At 45.8% G+C, this 21,745-nt stretch overlaps 1 protein-coding gene and 1 non-coding gene across 2 annotated transcripts; one reads left to right on the top strand and one right to left on the bottom strand.

Moving 5' to 3' along the window:
• Nucleotides 1-208: 208 nt before the first annotated feature.
• LOC119287465 (prolycopene isomerase, chloroplastic-like) lies at nucleotides 209-14,269 on the bottom strand. The gene is made up of 10 exons (XM_037567016.1): nucleotides 13,999-14,269; nucleotides 13,658-13,889; nucleotides 13,360-13,470; nucleotides 12,973-13,026; nucleotides 12,432-12,719; nucleotides 11,677-11,868; nucleotides 2,311-2,469; nucleotides 1,940-2,176; nucleotides 1,270-1,625; nucleotides 209-889 (listed from the first exon to the last, which is right to left on the bottom strand). Exons 1-9 carry the CDS (start codon nucleotides 14,166-14,168, stop codon nucleotides 1,311-1,313), a joined length of 1,758 nt encoding a protein of 585 aa, XP_037422913.1. The 5' UTR covers nucleotides 14,169-14,269; the 3' UTR covers nucleotides 209-889; nucleotides 1,270-1,310.
• On the top strand, nucleotides 12,162-12,233 carry TRNAH-GUG. Its single transcript has one exon. It is a non-coding gene; the product is annotated as a tRNA-His (tRNA).
• Nucleotides 14,270-21,745: the final 7,476 nt, after the last annotated feature.

The raw sequence follows: 21,745 nt of genomic DNA, 5'->3' as shown, positions 1-21,745 counted from the left end.
AGTGAAATGCTTAATATTTTGGATATTACGTCCTCAGTGATGCAACTGCCGTTAATTTTGCAGTTATGACACAGGAAGATACAGAAGATACATGGGCGTGGAAAGGGCATTTTCTGAAAGACAAAAAAGACAAGTATAGCTTTTTGTGCTCTGCAGGAGAGATGATGATGCTTCTGGGAAACAAGCTTTCAAAGTTGCACACGCACAAAGACAGAGCATCCAATTCTTTACTGTAATATTCAACACAAAATCCAACACATTGTGATCCGAAGTGGACACAAGGCTGCATGAGCCATGAGGTGTGGTGCCACACAACTTTCGGCAGAAACAGGAGACCACTCTGTCAGAGGCTGCGTTATTCAGTGCTGGAACTCCATGTCATGTACTCTCTCTGTTCCTAAATATTTGTCTTTCTAGAGATTTCAACAAGTGACTACGTACAAAGCAAAATGTGTGAATCTACACTTTAAAATATGTCTACATACATTTGTATGTTGTGGTCTATTTAAAATGTATAGAAAGACAAATATTTAGGAACGGAGGGAGTAAGTAGCACTATACTGTACCTGAACAATCAGTGATGTACAGGCAGCATGTAACACTTTATATGCATTCTCAACCATGTTTTTTCTTTTTTTGCAAACTACCCCCTCTGTATACTGTATCAAAACATAAAACATTTTTTGGCACTGTCATAGTGTCAAAAAACATCTTATATTAAGTTACGGAGGGAGCACATAAGAAAACTCTGCCTGTCTCTTCTGCATGTGCTGATTAATAAATCTTCTCATGTGCAGTACCGAGCAATAAGCTGCTTTCTTTTTCTCTGTATCTTTATACTCCACTGAACAAAATGTTGCATGGTTCTTCTCCACAGCTGCCTGCCTGCCTGCAATGCAGGGAGAGAAACTTTGATGTAATAAACTGGTGATACTTGAAACTTGATGCAAGCAAGCAAAGTCCTGGCAATGCATCTGCAGCCACACACACAACTTTGCCCAACAAGAATGGCAACAAGAAACAAGTGGCAGCAGCAACAGAGAGGAGCACTCCAAAAGGTTCATCCTCATCATGCTCATCGTGCTCGCTGTCGTTAGCTCGCTGACCGGTCAATCCATGCCATGCCAGCCCAGCTATACTACTAGTAATACTACTACAGTTCTTACATGCCACTGTAAAGTGCAAAGTGTGCGTGTGCTGTGAGAAGCTGATTCATCACAGCTGGACTCCAAGCAAAGGTGCTGGTAATCAAGCATGTGCTCAACTTACCACTTTACCAGAACGTGTCCTGCACTGGGCACAGTTACCGGTCAGATGCCGACGGCGTCGAGGAGCTCCGAGTGCTGCGCCACGGAGACGAGCGTGTTGGCGACAATGGCCCCGCTGGCGGCCACCGCGGGCACGCCGATCCCGGGGAAGGTGGAGTCGCCGCAGCAGAAGAGCTGCGGGACCGGCGTCGCCTGCCCCGGGAACGTCGCCTCCCCGGCCTTGATGGCCGGGCCGTAGGTGCCCCTGTTCCGCCGGAGGAACCGCTTGTGCGTCAGCGGCGTGCCGACCAGCTTCACCTCGCACTTTTCCCGGCTGAACTTCGGGCCCAGGGCCAGCTCCACCGCCTTCCACATCACCTGCAAGGAAAAAGTTTGCATTTGCATTACTACAAAGTTGGTTAAGACAGACAGCAGGTAACAGCAGCTCATGGCCAGTAAAAAGGAAGGATTGTCTAAACTAACTTTTGCTTCACTTTTGTGAAAGGAGTTTTTTGCTAAACTTTGGACGAAAGGAGCTCCAAAGGATGTTGAAAGTGGTAAAGTGCATCGATTTTCTATCTAGGTGCTGATTCCAAGAGACCATGGGAACAAAGCTATTACGTGGATTACTGGAAGAGTAGCAATTCTACATTTCTACTAGCTAGTATGTTGCATATTACTATGTGGAGTACCTCGGAACGCTCCTCTTTTAGGCTCCGGTATGCCGCACTCTTCCGGTCGAGCCCGTCCCACAGGCCGAAAGGCTCCGTCCCCGGTGTGTACGCGTGAAGGATGTGCTTCCCCGGCGGCGCCAGGCCCTCGCTGAGAACGCTGGGGACCGATATCAGCACCACGTTCTGCTCGCCGTCGACCCCTTTGTCCCAGTCATTAACCACGATATGGTGGATCCCAAGGTCCTCCTTGACACACTGTCCAGTTACATACATAGATGGTTACAGCGAGAAAATGTACCGATTAAGCAAACATGGAAGTAGACATGACTATCAGGGATAATTTGTTAGGATGAAGCATATAGTACTATATGACAACCAAATTAACCAACCTCCGTGTCGAAACCCAGGTGGAGGTGCATGAACGAATCGCACTGGGGGGTCGCCTTCACTTGATCTTGGTATGATCTCGGGACGGCATCTGGTGGCAGAAGACCCAAGGTATCCCACATGGACGCGTTGCTAACGACCGCTTTCTTCGCACGTACAATCTGCAAAGAGGAAAACATTCATTCATGACAGGATTTCAGCAGCCGATTCAATGATTCAAGCATGATGGAAGTCGATACGAAGGAAAATGTAATCATGCATGGCACTCGAAAACAGATGCATGAGACAACGAGGAGGTCGCTCGTCTTGGCCTACAAGATTTCCATGGTCTGCCACTAGCTAGTGCAAAGGTGGCAAAGGCCTGAATCTTTAATGGGATGGATATCCAGTAGACAGTAGTACAGAAGATAGCACTTTGTTTACTTGGGAAGGATGATACTATATAGAATTGGCTATTGCGGATTTGTACTAAGGTTGTACTAAATCAGCAACACTTATTTTGGGACAGAGGGAGTGCTTCATAACTAAAGATATGCCACATGAATCTGAATTGGAGCCTTACTATCTGGCGAACGTTCGCCACAAGAGATGGCATTTACGAACGTTCGTCTGACAGTTTCAGTATATTTCGGAAACTGGGTTGCTTTTTTTTTTGCAAAACTCTCATGGCATTTCTTTTATTTTGAGTGTAGAAAAGTTATCCAGTCTGCACCGTAGGATCAAGATCGTGTGGCAGTTTAGTCATTCGCTGGCAGTTGCTCCCTGGTGAACGTTCGCGAGTTACTATTTCCGTTATTGGATACTAAAATATTACTCCAGTACTCTTAGTATTGATTTTACTGTGTCCCCTCTGATTTCCAACCATGTATTGACACCTCACCCGGTAACTGTAATCGCGTAAGAATTCGTCTCTCACCTCTGTTCTATTCGACTGCTTAATTAGGTTGAGCCGCCTCCGTCGTCTTTGGGCCCTTCAGCGCCGCCACCCCCGGCTCACCGTCCTTGGATTCTCCCGTCCGATTCAGGTTCTCGGTTACTGTGCCACTACCTTCTCTCTCCCCTCGCCCGCTCCTGTGAATTTCCAGTGCTGTACAAGCCTACAAGGTAGCCTGCTTTCTGAATCTCCAACGCCAACGCACACACATGCTTTTTGATCTTGTTATTACTTGAAACCTAGCTCGATCATCTCGCCTTCTTTAGGTCCCATGTTGCCACTGAGTTCCAACTACGTACTACATTAGATTTCATCTTACCAGGATCAACAGATGACTCAGTACCACGCTACCCAGTAACAGTAGCCAGATATCGCGGATAATCCAAGGCCTTGCGCATTGTTTGCTATTGGGTCAAGTTACGATTCCTTGTTTCTTATGTAATTTCAGTTCTAAGCAGGCTATTTTTATACAGTTTGCATTCACACACGCTGCTCTCGTTCCAGGAGGCATAAAGAGATCTTTTTATTTGATGTTGATGTACATATATACTCCTGGTAATGATGCGGGTCCTAGTTATCCTACAAACCTGCCAATTACGCACATTCTTGCTGAATTCCGTGACATCCCCTTCTACACAAATAAATGCAAGTATCCCTGGGAGGAAGATGAGGAGGAGATTAAGGCGAATGAATACGATGAAATAGATTATAATAAAGTGTCGGGCAAACCGTGGTCACCCGTGCCACATACTAGATCGAGAAAGGGAAAGGGGCGAAGAGGAAGCAATGTTGCTGATTGCTAACAAGGGGAATGGCGTGACAACATGGGATCAGCTTTGGACGTGAGTCTCGGGGAGAAGGTGGATTCACCACAGCCGCTCATCACTAGTGATGAAGTTCTTCGTGTTCGTTTGGACATGTACCATCTGAAAGAGTCTCAAAATTCAGAAGAGAGCCTCTTCAATTGCCAGTAAGCCAAGGAGGAGCTATGTGTCGACTTCACTCGCACCATGACATACTACTATCATGCCATACGTGATGGCATCAAAGCAAAGTCCTATCCGCACTTCTTCCACCAATTTACTGGGGAGGTAGGTACACATCTAGATCTTTCCTCCAACTATCACTTAATTTCATATATGCATTGATTATGTAATGTACCGCATTTGGAGTCTTAGCTTTCTATGTTTTTTGTGTTGACAATATTCCTCTCCATGTTGTAATTATATTGAACCTACCACCCTGGATGGTGATTTGCAATACATCGAGTTTTTTGACAAGCTAATGGAGTCAGCGAGGTATAGAGAGACCAGAGATGGGGTGCTTGCTAAGGCTATCGTCATGGAAAATAAACTTTTCAATAAAATGCTATTTTTCCAAATTAAGATTGCTGTCAATGAGTGCTTACAACTCATGGAGCATCTGGAGAAGATGGGGCAGAGGCATCAGTTGTATTACTATGTTGTGCATGAACTTCTCATTAAAAGAAAGGACCGTCAAGATATTATCGACCAAATCCGAGAAGGAAAAGTTCAATTGGTCTACGATCTTACTGAGTTTGCTGGTCTAGATTTGGAGGATTGTGAATCTTCTGTACAAGATACGGTACTGGTTCACATGTATTATTACCATCCATTTAATATTTGTTTACACACAATATTGCACATTATGGAGTTAATTGTTCTGCATATACTTTTCAGGTTGATCATCTTATTGATCTTACTGGTGCTAAGGTAGCATTCAAAGCTTATCATTTATTTATTTTCCAAGAAGAGCAAATGACCCTTTTAGTCAATAGCGTTCTTCTGATGTTAGAATTTTGTGTTTCCTCCATAGCATACGACACTTTCCTCAAACAACTCTTTTGCCATGGTCTCATGTGTTTACCATGAATTTATCTTGTCAAGCGATTTGGGCTATTTATTCATGAAAATTAAAGCAAAACATGCATATGTTTGATTTGCTTGGTGTAGTGCCAACTTTTGCCTTGGCAAGCCAATAAAAATGGCTTCCACTTGGTTTGGCACTAACATTTGGAAATGCCCCAAAAGTTTGGTAAGGCTTCTCTCATGTTGGTAGCAAACGAAACGGGCCCTATGTTCCTGATGAAGCCTAATTCCTCCATAGAAACCAAACGGCTCTATCTTCTGATTAATATGACTCTTTCAATTCCTCTAATGCATCAGTGCTTAAGCGGTAAATACATGTTTGCTATCCTATCTTATAGGGAGTTTTCAGGAAAGGCATTTTGTACATATATCCTTAGATGAGATGTGAAAATATTTAAGAGTAGCACTTTGTGGCATTTCTATTTTTGAAGTGGCTTTTTGTTAGAGCTATCTTTCTTTGTCATTCAGTTCTTTGCAACTTATTTATCATTTAAACAGAAGCTAAATTTAAATTGGGATCTAGTTGTACACTTTCAAACTTTTGACGTGCGAGGATTGAAAATGTACTTAACATAACAAGATTTTCAGATTATTATTTGGTGGAAATTGAGATATCATATTAATCATTGACAAATTGGCTTTCAACAAATAATCTTAAATCCATGCATACCTACGCAATTCATCTATTTGCTCAAATTTCTCTGTATTTGCATTTTATTGTCTGTTTATGATTTGGAAATATTCTAATTCAATTTTTGTTGCGTATAACAAAACACAGTCACCTCCAAAGAAAAGCATCAAGGATGGTACCTACAAAAGGATTATCTGTAATGAGGTCGATAAGCTGGTAACTAAGTTCTGTTTTGTAAAATCTCTTGACCTTTTTTTTAGTGTTATAAGGGTTCATAAGCAGTGTTGTTAATATTTTCTTCCCTCATTTCCCCCTCACAGTTTCCAGGAGATATTGAGCTTTATACATATTTTCTGAAGAAGAAGATGGAAACTGCCGAAGAACACAACGTGATACCCAAGGCAAGCTTCTAATGTGGACATAAGAAAGACATTCTTGCTCTTGCTCCACATCTTTTTTCTAACAGTAATTTCTCTTTGCCCGTTTTGAAGGGAACTTGTGAACATCTTGGCGGTTTATGTTCCTTTGACTCGAGAGATAAGAAACTAGGGATAACCAGGTGTATCACCTGCTATTGCTCAGTAAAAGGCTTCGCTTATCCGACTGCTGAAGGGGCGCAAAGAAAGATACAGAGGTGATTGAAAGATATGAAGCGTTCCTACTCCATCGAGGGAGCCGCGTGGTAGTTTATATTGATGCGTGGCCGAAGCCTGGCTTGACGTACAAGGTTATGACAGAAAGAGTTTGGGTAGAATACAAGAGAAGGAAGGAGGTTAAGATTACAACTCTATATTCTAACACCCTCCCTTAATCTCAACTAACCTAAGTTAAGATTACTCTTGAATTCTTCAAATGGTCTTGCTGGTAGTGCTTTTGTAAAACCGTCAGCCACTTGATCCTTAGAAGGAATAAATCGAATCTCAAGTTTCTTTGCCGCAACCCTTTCTCGTACAAAGTGAAAATCAATTTCTATGTGCTTTGTCCTGGCATGGAACACTGGATTTGCAGACAGATATGTTGCTCCTAAATTATCACACCATAAACATGAGGTACGATTCTTCTTGATTCCTAATTCCTCAAGAAGTGATTCAACCCAAATGATCTCAGCAGTTGCATTAGCCAAAGACTTGTATTCAGCTTCTGTACTTGAGCGTGACACAGTAGCTTGCTTTCTAGCACTCCAGGAGATAAGATTAGATCCAAAGAACACTGCAAAACCTCCAGTTGATCTTCTGTCATCACTACATCCTGCCCAGTCAGCATCAGAGAATGCACTCACAAGAGAAGAATTAGACCGTTTGAAATGAAGTCCTATTCCCATAGTATGTTTCACATATCTCACAATCCTCTTGACAGCTGACCAATGTGCAGAAGTAGGTGCATGAAGATATTGACAAACCTTGTTGACAGCAAATGAGATATCTGGACGTGTGAGAGTTAAATATTGTAGTGCTCCCACAGTACTCCTATACCTTGTACTCTCCTCCTCTTGAAGTGGCTCACCCTCATATGCTGAGAGACTTTCTGAGGAGGATAAAGGTGTAGACATTGGCTTGCAATTTTTCATCCCCATGCGAGACAGAAGCTCAAGAATATATTTTTCTTGATTTAACACAATACCATCTTGAGTTTTCTTGACTTCAATACCCAAGAAGAAATGCAAATCACCTAGGTCCTTCAAGGCAAACTCTGAGCTCAAATCATGCAAAAGAGCATTAGTAGCATTTTGTGAAGAACTTGCAACTATGATATCATCAACATATATAAGCACAAAAATGACTACTCCTGCCTTGTTATAAATAAACAAGGATGTGTCAGCCTTGGAAGCAACAAAGCCAAGATATTTTAACTGTGAGCTCAATTTGGAATACCATGCTCTGGGTGCTTGCTTTAGACCATAGAGTGCTTTATCAAGCTTGCAGACATACTATGGCAATTTCTTACTCTCATACCCAGGTGGTTGTCTCATAAACACTTCCTCTTCCAGAACACCGTGCAGAAACGCATTCTGTACATCTAGCTGCCTTAAACTCCATCCTCTGGATACATCAATGGCTAACACAAGTCTGATAGTTGCAGCTTTCACAACGGGACTAAAGGTGTCCTCATAGTCAATGCCATAACGTTGCTTAAAGCCCTTTGCAACTAGACGTGCCTTATATCTGTCAATGGAGCCATCTGCCTTCTTCTTAATTCTATACACCCATTTGCAATCAATAATATTTTTACCTCTCTGATTTGGTACAAGATGCCAAGTCTTATTCCTCATGAGCGCAGAATACTCCTCATCCATTGCCTTTTTCCATTTAGGATCATCAAGTGCACTCTTCAACGATGTTGGTTCTCCTGAAATACACAACATTCCATATGATATAGTTCCATCTTTCCTAATTTTAGGATTCCGTATACCTTTTTGTAGCCGGGTCATAACACGTGAAGAAACCTCTCGCTGCACCACTGGTATACTTGCCACAGAAGATCCAGGAGGATCTGCTGATGCAGTGGACTGATTTGTCGTCATATGCGCAGGGGATCCTGTGGCTTCTGGTGTGGCTGCCCCTCCTGCAGGCACCGGCGCAGAGGATCCGCCACCCGAACGCGACTGGACGCGCGCGTGGTGCGGGGAGGATCTGGTCCCGCCGCTGGTCCCGCCTGACACTGGCGCGCGGGGCGAGGGGGATTCGGCCCCGCTGCTGGTCCCGCCTGAAGCTGACGCGGCAGCACGGGAGTGGCCCGCCCTGGATCCAGGACTGGAGCCATCAGGGGCTCGATCCGAGGCGGATGCGGTCGCGTGATCCGAGATCTGCGCGCGTGCAGGGGTGGCAGGCGCCGCCAGATCTTCTTCGTCATCTGTGCCAGCTTCGTCTCCTTCCTCAGCATGAAATATAGGATCAAAACCAGCCATATTTTCGAGATCTTGGTCATTTTGAGCACCGTTTTCTCCAAGGACCTGTACAGGCATAAGAGAAAGACCAGTACCAGCAGGAATATCATCACATTGGTTAGTACAATTGTTGTCGCCCCCATGATCAAAAGACCGAAGATGTGAAGGAAGAAGAAGAATTTCTTTGCGGAGAAGTGCACCAGCATTAGGATGAAGGGATGCAAAGGGAAACACGGACTCATCAAATACAACATCTCTGGATATATACACCCGGCCAGTAGGAACATCAAGGCACTTGACCCCTTTATGCATGGGGCTATAGCCTAAAAAGACACACCGTTTTGAGCGGAAAGCGAGTTTGCATGTGTTGTAAGGCCTAAGATTGGGCCAACAGGCACAACCAAAAATACGAAGAGATGTATAGTTGGGTGTGACACCAAGAAGTCGTCTAATGGGTGTTTCAAATTTGATAACTTTACTTGGAAGCAAGTTGATGAGATATGTAGCAGTTAAGAATGCTTCATCCCAAAATTTAAGCGGCATGGAAGCATTTGCTAACAAGGCAAGCCCCATATCAACTATGTGACGGTGCTTTCTTTCAGCAGATCCATTTTGTTGGTGAGCATGAGGACAAGATACATGGTGTGATATGCCAAGCTTTTGAAAGAAATAATTTAGTTTTTCATACTCACCACCCCAGTCACTTTGCATAGCAATGATTTTAGAGTTCAGTTTGCGTTCAACAAGATTTTGGAAATTGAGGAAAACTTGGAATACATCAGATCGCTTTTTCAACAGATAAATCCAAGTAAATTTACTATAGTCATCAATAAAACTTACATAATAGGAAAATCTACCAACTGAAGTAGGAGCTGGCCCCCATACATCTGAAAAGATAAGTTGTAAAGGGGCAGTAGACACACTAGTAGAAATTGGGTAAGGTAATTGATGACTTTTTGCTTGTTGACACGGATCACAAACTGACTCACTACTAGGCTCATAAGAGAGTTTATTTTTGCTAAGAACATATCTAACTATGACTGAAGATGGATGACCTAAACGACTATGCCACCTTGATGTAGATAGCTTGGTGACAATATTTGCTTGTTTATTGGACCATGAAGAAGAAGATGATGATGATGATATGAGTGGGTAGAGTCCTCCCACGCACCGTCCTCTAAGAATGACTCTCCTTGTTTTCAAGTCCTTAACCAAGAAAAAATAAGGATAGAATTCAATAAGAACATTGTTATCAAGAGTGAATCGATGAACGGAAACAAGATTTTTAGAGGTTTGAGGAACATGCAAGACATTGGTCAAGTGTAAATTTTTCACGGGGGTTTTAACAATTGAACTGCCAATGTGTGTGATATCCATACCAGAACCGCTTGCCGTGCGAATTTGGTCGCCTCCATTGTACTTCTCCTGCATCGTCAACTTGTCAAGTTCACCTGTGATGTGGTTTATTGCTGCACTGTCGGCGTACCAGTTGGTGTCCACGCCATAGGAGATTGCATGCGCCTCCTTTTCTTCCTGGTCGTTTTCTTCATAACGCCACCAGCAAACTCGTGCACCTCCTGGATGGTGTCTGTAGCATATCTGACATTCTGGATAGTCATGCTGTTGCTCACGAACCTGCTGTTGCTGTTGCTGTCGAGGACGGCCTCTGAATCCGCCGCCTTCATTGGAGGAAGACGACTGTCGGTCATCGCGGTCACCACGATCACCACGGCCACGGCCTCTTCCTCCACGCCCGCGAGATCTGCCACGGGACTGGCCACGGCCTCTGTAGACCGCATTAGCGGATGAATGGAACCCGCCTGAAGATGAGTCGCCTAGCATCTCCATCCTTTGATCAAAGGCAGCAATCTGGGCAAAAAGATCGTCGGCTGTGATGATGTTTTTGACAGCGCCGATCGCCGCCACCACGGGGTCGTAGTCGCGGTCCAGTCCGGTCAGAATATAGTCCACCATCTCCGGATCAGATACGGGACGACCTGCAGCAGCTAGTTCATCCCCAAGACTTTTCATCTTCGCCATATACGCCGAGCTTGACATCGAGCCCTTCTTGGTATTGGTGATGGCGATTCTCAGATTAGTAATCCGAGACTGAGATTGTGAGGCGAAGAGATTTGTCACCGTCGTCCAGAGCTCAAAGGTGGAATCTTTCCCAACAACTTGTGCAAGAATTTCTGGAGACATGGAATTGAGAAGGTATGATAGAACCTGCTGATCTTTGGCGATCCAGGGTCCGTATAGGGGATTCGGCTCTAGGGCCGTGGTCTTGTCTGCCTTCGTGATCTCCACCATCTTGGGTGGAGCGGCATCGGTGTTGTCCAGGAGCCCCGTCACCTGCGCGCCTCGCAGGGCTGGGAGGACCTGCGTCTTCCAGAGGATGAAATTACCTCTTGCGAGCTTCTCAGACGGCGGCGATCCAAGGTTGAGGGAGACGCCGGCGGAGGAAGCCATGGAGACGATGATGTGTGGTTTCTAGGGTTTTGGATTGTGGCTAGATGTATGAGAAGAGGTGGCTCTGATTACCATGAAAGATATGAAGCGTTCCTACTCCATCGAGGGAGCCGCGTGGTAGTTTATATTGATGCGTGGCCGAAGCCTGGCTTGACGTACAAGGTTATGACAGAAAGAGTTTGGGTAGAATACAAGAGAAGGAAGGAGGTTAAGATTACAACTCTATATTCTAACAGTGATTAGCCGAGTTCTTGGACTTTGACGTTGGAGCAAGCTGATGATTTGGTTGTTTGAGGCAAGGACATTTCAATCTATCAAGAATTGGGCCAGTGGCTTAGAAGATTTGGAGCATGTAGTTTCCTGCCACTCACAGGCTGTATTAATTATTGCATTTTGTACTGTACCATCTGACTCGAGGAATTTTGGCATCTTGAAGATATTATGAAATATATGTCGTCTGAATCAAAGACTTACTAATAATTGTCAAGCTGTTAATTCCCATGAACTAATATTATACTTCATATATTTGGCAATAAAACGGTATCCTCTGGAGCAGCTTACCTGTCCACCTCGTAGCTTGACGCCAACAGCCCGACCGTTCTCGATCAAAATCTTCTCCACATGAGAATTAAGAGCAAGTCTTCCACCGAACTTTTCGATACCTCGTACGAGGGCATCGATTATCGCTCCACTCCCGCCCAGAGGGTACTCCAGCTTGCATCCTGGCTTGTACCATTCTGCAAACATATAAACCTGACATTGTAGTTAGACCAAATGATGAACATAAATCCTCAGAATTATGTACTTCAGAATATATTCATGGAGCAGGGGCGAATTTCAAGGGAGTGTTCATCAGAGTCGCCAATGATTAATTAGAAGTAAAGGTTGATTTGATGTGGAAAAGCTAAGTCTCACAAGTTACAAAATCCCATGGATCTAATGTCAAATATCCGGACACGAATTTATTCATGAATTATATTGGCAATGAAAATGCAACCCACGGCTCATATGTTATATTGGCAACATACAGAATTACGACACAAGATGTGGCTGTAGTTTAGTGGTGAGAATTCCACGTTGTGGCCGTGGAGACCTGGGCTCGAATCCCAGCAGCCACATACATTCTTTTTTACTTTTTCTTTCTATAAGAAACACACAAAAAATAAGTTCTGTTTTTGTTACTTTATAAATTTATTTCGTTTCTACTACTTTCTAGTACAGTTCATTTTCATGCATGTGATGATCGGGACATGGATTTCTTTTGGACAAGCACTGAAGTGAAACAGGATAATTAACGTGGTGGAAATTCAGCTTACCATTTCTGCAGAAAGTGCGCTGTCGGATTTGACGCCCGCAAGCAGAAAGCACAGGAGGTCGATCCAGTTACGGACAAAGGGGTTTTTCAGCTCCAGCGAGTCGACGATCTCCGAGAACGGGCGTAGCAGTTTCGTGGCGCCTAGGGCCCCCCGAGGCCCCATTTTAATCAAGGACTGCAACAGAGAAGGTGCGTATCTACCGGCTGCTGTGGAAAGGATGCCCAGATCGCCGCGGATGGAGAGCGGAGGCAGAGCCATCGCAGCTGCAGATATAGGAATAACTGCATCCTGAGATCGTTTTTGATACCATGTTAGCAGAGGTTTCAAGGGGCATAACAGTACCATATGGTAAACTAACCTTTGGTCTCACATTTGAATCATGAAACTTCTATAAATTTAAATGATACTTGTATATATATGCTATACACAAAAAAGAGACAATTCATTGCCCATTTGGCTTCATGTGTTTTTTCAGCATTTCAGTAGGTACAGCTAAACAGACTTGTACTAAGAAACTGAATATCGAATGCAGGGAACTCACTAGAAGCTTTTGCCACTCCCGGGTCGCGTCAAGACCGACATAAGTCTCAAGGTCCTGCAAGAATTATATGTAATCACTTATACTGCCAGAGCATTGGGATACAAACAAAGGGTAACATACAACATCAAACAAAGTGCACTACTAAGTTTCATAGGTACTCCCTCCGTTCCAAAATAGATGACTCAACTTTGTACTAACTTCATTACAAAGTTGAGTCATCTATTTTAGAACGGAGGGAGTAGAAAGCAACCAATTGTAAGTCATGCTTATTAGCAAATTTCAGTCTCATCCTGCCGACCAAGCAGCGAACATCACATCTATGAATCCAGAACAATTCACTGCAAATTAACCAAGCAGAGTCTGGCATGTGCTACAAGTTAACTGAACCTTGAGGAAATCAGTCGGCCCTATCCGCGACTCGAACTGTCCTTCAGGGACATGAACCATCCAGGAGTCATAGGATGCACACGGAACCGATTCGCCTAGCGCGTCGAGGACCTGCAAGGCCAGTAGAATTCATCATTGCATCAGACCAGCCTCGAGCTCTCACCACAATTTCTGCATTTAGTACAGACAGTTTTGCTCTGTTGATTAGTTCAGTTAAGACTTCAGACAGTTATTAATTTCTCTGAAATGTTTTCCCAATTTTTGCTCTGTTGGTGTATGCAGAGGAAGGAAGGGTGACCTGGGCGAGGGGGTTGGCCTGCGGCCCTCTGGACTGGAAGCCGGAGAAGAGCGAGGGGCCGGAGTCGAAGTGGAACCCCTTGACGTCGAACGAGTGGGCGGCGCCGCCGGGCCGGTCGTGGCTCTCCAGCACCACCACGTCCTGCCCGTACCTCGCCAGGAGCCCCGCGCAGCAGAGGCCCCCGAGCCCGCTCCCGATCACCACCACGTCCGCCTCCGGCCTCTCCGCCACCCTGAACCAAACGTAAAGACGACGACGATTGCCTGATGAGCTCTGAGCCTCTGACACGGTTCGAACGGCGAAGAGCCGGTGCGAGTAGTGGGCTAATGATTAATACGTACCCGGGTGGCGAGGGGCCGGCGGGGGCGGCCACCGCCCGGCAGCGCGCGGCGGCGCCGAGACGGCGCGGCACTGGAGAGGCGGCGGCGGCGGCTGCCGGGCACGTGCGAGGGTGGCGGTTGCCGCGTGGCGCAGGGCGCGGCGCCGGGGAGGCCAGCGCGGAGGAAGCCATCTAGGCCGGCGGTCTCGTCGCCGGTGGCGCGCACGGCAATGTCACGGGTTTGGGTGGGGAAGAGGGAGCGGGAGTGGAGCTCGTGAGTGAGGCAGCGGCTGGGTACACGTGGCGCCTCAGTGGCCTCTCTCCACTTGCGGCTGAGCTCTCTCGCCTCTGCTGCTGCTAGTTGGCTTCGTAATCTTTCACGAGAATTGAAAAACGATTTTTATTTAAAAATAAAGCTGTTTAACAAGAATAAAAATTGAATTATATTTTTTTACAAAAAGTCAGTTAACAGGGCATCAGAAACAGAAATCAACGTGTGGTTGGATGGTTAGAAGGATAATGGTATCCCAGCGCTCGCATTATTTCTAAATTTCTTTCAATATTTCCGACGATGTGCTTTCAGTGGGAGGAGACATTTCCGTCGACGACGAGGCGCATAGGGATGAGTATATGCGCGTATGTATGAGCGCTTGCGTCTATACTGATGTTAAAAAAAAGAAACAGAGAATGAAGTCATGTTCGGCGGACCTTTTTTGAAAAGCGAAATATATTAATATCAAGTAGATACCAAGTACACCCAGTCTCTGTACCAACAAGATGCTTAAAAGCATCCAGGATGCACAGAACCAAAAAACAAAATAAGAAGAGAAAAAGAGAAAAAATGACCCTGCCATGATGATCAATCACCCGAAGTACTAGCACTATAACCATCACTAAAGACAGCACCTGGACTATAAAGAAGGTTCTTCAAAAACAATGCCTCCACAAAGGAAACAATGCACAAGTGTTGTCGTTGCCCAATCAAAGATGGTTTTCACCCTGGAAACAATGCCTTCAACAAGGCCACTGCCAGACACAATCAATAAAGGCCAGACCTTGGGGTTTCAACTTAAAAAGCACGACTCGATATTCAAAGGAGCACCACCAACAATGAAATCCTACAATACTGCCGCCCCCACTTGCCAAGGCTACTACTACAAGTCACGTACCGCCAGACTCACAGGAACTCGTGTCCAGTCTAGACGGAAACATATCCCGCAAGCCAGGTCTGAACAACTGCCTGTGAAGCAAAGTCTTCATCACCTACGAGAACCAGACAACGCCGCTTGCAGGCCCTCCACTCATGCCATGGCATTCTCTGCATGTGTTGATCCTTTGGAAATCTTGATGCAAACATGTCCCAAGGTGTCAACAAAAACAGAGCTTTGTGATACCCCGCTGAAGCTGGTTATGCTGATATTGCGGGTGCACACGACCGGACCCAATCCAAACAAGGTGTCCAAAAAGTGCCATATACGTCAGTCATTGGTTTCCTTCGAAGGAGAAGTCCGAAACTTGCCGATGGCCAGATCAAAGAGGACTGATCAAAGGTACAATGATGACTTCGCACGAAGACCACTAGGGCTACCCAGATCAGCTCTGTGTCACCGTACGTTCGGCGGACCTATGTTAAGCCTAAAATAAAGGCCACAAACATGACAGAAAATATCACGGCATAATGATGGTTTGTGTGATGGTGTACTGGCGTCGTGAATGCAACTAGGAGCTCTGTAAGGAAGCCAAGGCATGAGTCTTATCGATGATCCTAACATATCATAATATCATACAATATGAGAAGACACTTCTGGACGAGTTGTCATTTCTTTGGCCCACTTTCTCACCCTCCAACATATCATTTATCCTGACGCCTTTCATTCTCAGAGCTCTTCACCATGTTCTTGACCGGAACCGCTATTTTAAACATTAAATGTATATATAACATTGTTACACTCTTGTAGCTAATCATCTAATTTTGTGTTGTGTAAGAAAACATATTGTATTCATGCTAAGGTTAAGCGTTGAGTGTCCATGGGCAAAGGACCTATGGGGCGCGATGGCGAAGGACTGGATTCTTCCAGACATCAGTTTGATCCAGAACACGGGGCCGGAGTGGTTATTCGGTGTTCTGGAGCCCCTCTCGGATACTTCTCGCATGGTGACCCTAATGATATTCTGGAGATCATGGCACGTTCGTAATGAGATCATTCATGACAAGCAACCGCCCCCCACAGAAGTTTCCTGCAGATTCTTGCATAGCTATATTTCTTCGCTTCTTTGTATTCAGCAACACCCAATGGGAGATGTTGTAAAAGGCAAAATGGTGCTCACAGACCCGGCATGCCTAGCTGGTGTAGTTGCTGCGCCGGCGCCGAGCACGAGAGGCGCAGATCCGCGACCAACAGAGAAGTGGGAGCCTCCCCCTGCTGGATGGCTAAAGCTGAACATCGACGGTGCCTTCTCCGAGCACGCAGGTAATGGTGGAGCTGGTATGGTCCTGAGGAACAGCGACGGCAACATTATCTTCACTTCATGCAGACACTTGTTTGCATGTGATAATGCACTACGAGCTGAGTTGGAGGCGTGCAAAGAGGGAATTTCTCTTGCGCAAGAATGGAGTTCGTTGCCTTTTATCATTGAAACGGACAGCTCAGTGGCTGCAATGATGATCAGCCAAGCTGCTGTTGATCGGTCTAAGGATGCTGCACTAGTCCAGGAGATCAAAATGCTAACCAGGGGTGATAGGAGGGTCCAGGTGAAGGCTATTAAACATGAGAAGAATCAGGTTAGTCACGAGCTTGCTCGTATAGCTCGTACAGACATAAAAACTGCAGTTTGGCTGGGTTCTGGCCTTGAAGGGATTGTAAATCTTTGTGTACTGGACCAGCTTGATTCAGGTTGATTAATACAAATCCTTTTTCCCCCGCAAAAAAAAGCGTTGAGTGTAGAATATGAAATTCACAATCAAACAAGTGGAGGGTTTATATAGGGAAGTGGATGTTAATATGGGTGGGAAAGTGGGTGAAGAAATAATGTACCCCTTGTATCGTGAGAGCGGAGATGAGTCGGAGACAATTTATTGTGAAGGTTAGTGATCTGAAATTGATTTATTTCACACATCACAGTTATAATAATATGTACGCATCATAGTTATAATACTGTTCACCGAGTGCAGATGGGCCCAGGCTAAAAAAATGAATATTCAGTTACTAAGGATACTTTTTATCTAAATTTCTTGAGAAAATATTTTTTTTCAAGATACTCGCAAGGAGGCCCGCGCAGCAGAGCCCTCCAAACCAACTTCGGTTGACCACCATGTATGCCTCTGGCCTCTCGGCCACCGGGGATGAAACAACGATGACCATGACGGTCCAAGTGATTGTTTGTCGGTTGTCGCCCTCTTTCATGATTTGAGCGATGAAAAGCTAGTGCAAGTGGTCGATGAAAATTACTCCCTCTGTCCTATAATATAAGAATGTTTTTAATATTAGTGTTAAAAACGTTTTTATATTATGGAACGAAGGAAGTAATATATATCCGAGTGCCTCATATGGAGATAATTACATCTACAGTTCCTGTACTCTTCGGCGTGTAACATGATGGTCCTTAAATTCATGGAGTACTTCACTATGGTCCTCAAATACGAGAATATGCTCCAATACGGTCCTAGCTACATCTCCTACTACAACCTGCTGCCCAGCCCTGTGCCACATCAGCATTCGATACACACGTGGGTCCTGCATGTCAGCATATCAAAGAGGAACATGAAAAAAATATTCTGCATGTCAGCACAACAAAGAGGAACTTGGAAAAAGAATTACCAATCCAGGATTCGATGCAGAGCCCACACATCAACCTAACAGACGAGCTAACCAACAGACCGGACGATGATTCGTGTCTAATAATGATATAGAACTTTAGATAAATCAGTGTGTAACGTATCCATTTCCTTTCTATTTTATTTATCATCTGCGTGTTTATTTTTCCTTTTAGTTGACAATTTATTAAATAATATACATAAATTATGTATTAATAATTCTTGTAGTTTTTCTTACTTTTTTTAAAAATGGGAAAGTTAAAAAGGAAAAAACATACTTGAAAATAAAGAATAAAAAAACAGTAGATAGGCGTAGATTTGGATAAAAATATAACCACACTGAACATTATCCAAAATACATGCTGTCAATTTATGTTAAATAGTTTTGTATTTACAAACTATAGTGAAGATACCCTATAAATGCCGTGTCGTGGTCCTGAATGAAGATAGATAAATTTTCCCAATAAATGTGCGTGCTTTTGATCCAAACTACATTTTTTTCTCTCTGATGTGCTGACATGTGAGGTCCACATTTGTACTGTATTGCCGGGAGTAGCGTGAGATGTAGACAGGACCATATTGGAGCGTATTCTCGTATTTGAGGACCATAACGGAGCACTCCATAAGTTCGAGGACCATCATGTTACATGCCGGAGAGTATAAGGACTATAGGTGTAATTATCTCGCCTCATATGGGGGCGGTCACCGCCTGGCAAGCGAGCGACATCGACATGACTCGGCACTGGAGCGGCAGTGGCTGCTACTACTGGGCATGTGCGAGGATGGCAGTTGACGTGTGATGGAGGGGAGCCCAATGCAGAGGAAGCAATCTGGGCCGACGGTCTCGTCGCCGCTAGAGCGGAGGTGGCGCGCGCAGGCAAGGCCACGAGTTTGGGTTGGTAAGAGGGAGCACGAGTGGAGCACCTGACTGGCGTGGGACACGTGTCGCCTTGCCAACATCTCCGGCTTCACCTAATTGCGTAAGGCCAACTCCACCGCGCAACCCCAAATGGACGTCCGATTTGGCCGGATTTAGTCGCCCATGTCTGTGTTTGTCCGTTGGGTCGTGGGTGCGCCCAGCGTGCGGCCGCATCCCAAATCATGTCCGGGGTGGACGTGATTAAAAAAACAAAAAACTTAAATAAAATGCCTAAAAAGTAAATAAACACACTTAAAAAAACTTAAAACATATATAAAGGTCACGGCGACAAAACGGCCCAGTTTCACGCCGCACTTAAACGGCCCAGTGTCATAATTAACATAAAAACAAAATAATAAAAAGCCGCCCGCACGCTGCTACTGCGCCCGTCCATGCCCTGGCCGTCGCCGTCGCCGTCTTCAGTGGCCGCCGGTGTCGTCGTCGTCGTCGTCGTCGCTGCAGAGGTCGACGTAGTCCGGCGGCGTCCAGAGATGGGCCGGCGGTTCGCGGTGCACGGGGGCGGCGGGCTGGAAGGTGGCTGGTGCCTGCACCACCTCCTCCCGAGGCGAGGCGTCGCGCTCCGGCGACCGTGGCGGCGTGGGGCACCAGTTGCCCCCCACGGCGTCCGCCATCTGCTCCGCCGTGCACGACCAGGTCCACCCCTGGCCCACCAGGCTCGGGTGGAAGGCGGCCATGATACGTCTCCAACGTATCTATAATTTTTGATTGCTCCATGCTATATTATATACTGTTTTGGACTATATTGGGCTTTATTTTCTATTTTTATATTATTTTTGGGACTAATCTATTAACCGAAGGCCCAGCCCAGAATTGTTGTTTTTTGCCTATTTCAGTGTTTCGAAGAAACAGAATATCAAACGGAGTTCAAACGAAATGAAACCTTCGGAAACGTGATTTTCTCATCAGATAAGATCCAGGAGACTTGGACCCTCCGTCAAGAAAGCCACGAGGCGGTCACGAGGGTGGAGGGCGCCCCCTTCCCTAGGGCGCGCCCCCTGCCTCGCGGGCCTCTCGAAGCTGCACCGACGTACTCCTTCCTCCTATATATACTTACGTACCTCCAAACGATCAGGGACGGAGCCAAAAACCTAATTCCACCGCCGCAACTTTCTGTATCCACGAGATCCCATCTTGGGGCCTGTTCCGAAGCTCTGCCGGAGGGGGCATCAATCACGGAGGGCTTCTACATCGTCATCCAAGCTCCTCCGATGAAGTGTGAGTAATTTACTTCAGACCTATGGGTCCATAGTTAGTAGCTAGATGGCTTCTTCTCTCTTGTTGGATCTCAATACAATGTTCTCCCCCTCTCTTGTGGAGATCTATTCGATGTAATCTTCTTTTTGCGGTGTGTTTGTTGAGACCGATGAATTGTGGGTTTATGATCAAGTCTATCTATGAATAATATTTGAATCTTCTCTGAATTCTTTTATGTATAATTGGTTATCTTTGCAAGTCTCTTCGAATTATCAGTTTAGTTTGGCCTACTAGATTGATTTTTCTTGCCATGGGAGAAGTGCTTAATTAGCTTTGGGTTCGATCTTGCGGTGTCCTTTCCCAGTGACAGAAGGGGCAGCAAGGCACGTATTGTATTGTTGCCATCGAGGATAACAAGATGGAGTTTTTTTATCATATTGCATGAAACTATCCATCTATGTCATGTCATCTTGCTTAAGGCGTTGCTCTGTTTTTAACTTAATACTCTAGATGCATGCTGGATAGCGGTCGATGAGTGGAGTAATAGTAGTAGATGCAGGCAAGAGTCGGTCTACTTGTCTCGGACGTGATGCCTATATACATGATCATACCTAGATATTCTCATAACTATGCTCAACTCTGTCAATTGCTCAACAGTAATTTGTTCACCCACCGTAGAATACTTATGCTCTTAAGAGAAGCCACTAGTGAAACCTATGGCCCCCGGGTCTCTTTCTCATCATATCAATCTCTATCACTTTATTATTGCTTTGCTTTTACTTTTTACTTTGCATCTCTATACAAAAATACCAAAAATATTATTTATCATCTCCAGCAGATCGCACTTTCATAAGTGACCGTGAAGGGATTGATAACCCCTAAGCGCGTTGGTTGCGTTGAGCTATTGTTTTTGTGTAGGTATGAGGGACCCACGCGTAGCCTCCTACTGGATTGATACCTTGGTTCTCAAAAACCGAGGGAAATACTTACGCTACTTTGCTGCATCATCCTCTCCTCTTCAGGGAAATCCAACGCAGTGCTCAAGAGGTAGCAGGCCACCGGCGGCTCCTCCATCACCTCATCCTTCGGCACCATCTGCAGCTCGGGGTTGGCGACGTCGCCGGCGAGAGGGCCATCGTCTTCTCGAGGCCCGGCCATTGGCGCTCAACATGCGTGTACATGGAGTCGTCCATGACACGCGCCATGATCCGGGCCTCCTCCTCCACTGTCATGCGAGGAGGTGGAGGTGGCGATAGGGAAGGCGACGACGTGGGCGTCAGGCCGCGCACCTCCCGACGTGGCCGCCGCGGCCCCGACACCGTGCCGGCGAAGTACGACGCGCGTCGCACGTCGTGCTCGTCCTGGAGCCAAGTGTCCCACAGGACAGAGTCGGGGCGTACCTCTCATCGTCGAATAGGTCGTCGGGGAGGAGGCGGTGGCGGCGCATGATCTCATCGCGTCTGGCACGGCCGCTCGCTGGCACCGGCGGGACAGGGTCCCGGTCCACGGAGAGGTGCCAGTTGGTGGGGAGGTGCACGTCGCTCCACGGGACCGGCGTCCTCGTCTCCCATGTTGGGGATCGTAGCAGAAATTTAAAATTTTCTACGCATCACCAAGATCAATCTATGGAGTAATCTAGCAACGAGGGGAAGGAGAGTGCATCTACATACCCTTGTAGATCGCTAAGCGGAAGCGTTCAAGTGAACGGGGTTGATGGAGTCGTACTCGTCGTGATCCAAATCACCGATGATCCTAGCGCCGAACGAACGGCACCTCCGCGTTCAACACACGTACGGAACGGAGACATCTCCCACGCCTTGA

The sequence above is a fragment of the Triticum dicoccoides genome, chromosome 4A, assembly GCF_002162155.2.
Source record: "Triticum dicoccoides isolate Atlit2015 ecotype Zavitan chromosome 4A, WEW_v2.0, whole genome shotgun sequence".
NCBI lineage: Eukaryota > Viridiplantae > Streptophyta > Magnoliopsida > Poales > Poaceae > Triticum > Triticum dicoccoides.
This window is presented reverse-complemented; position numbering and strand designations above follow the sequence as displayed.

Bases quoted from the DNA above. Each gene is read 5' to 3' on its own strand.
- LOC119287465 (XM_037567016.1), bottom strand. From the start codon at position 14,168: ATGGCTTCCTCCGCGCTGGCCTCCCCGGCGCCGCGCCCTGCGCCACGC. The intron at 13,890-13,998 runs GTACGTATTAAT...CGTTTGGTTCAG, and splicing joins GCCGGCCCCTCGCCACCCGG to GGTGGCGGAGAGGCCGGAGG. The intron at 13,471-13,657 runs GTCACCCTTCCT...CTGGCCTTGCAG, and splicing joins AGGCCAACCCCCTCGCCCAG to GTCCTCGACGCGCTAGGCGA.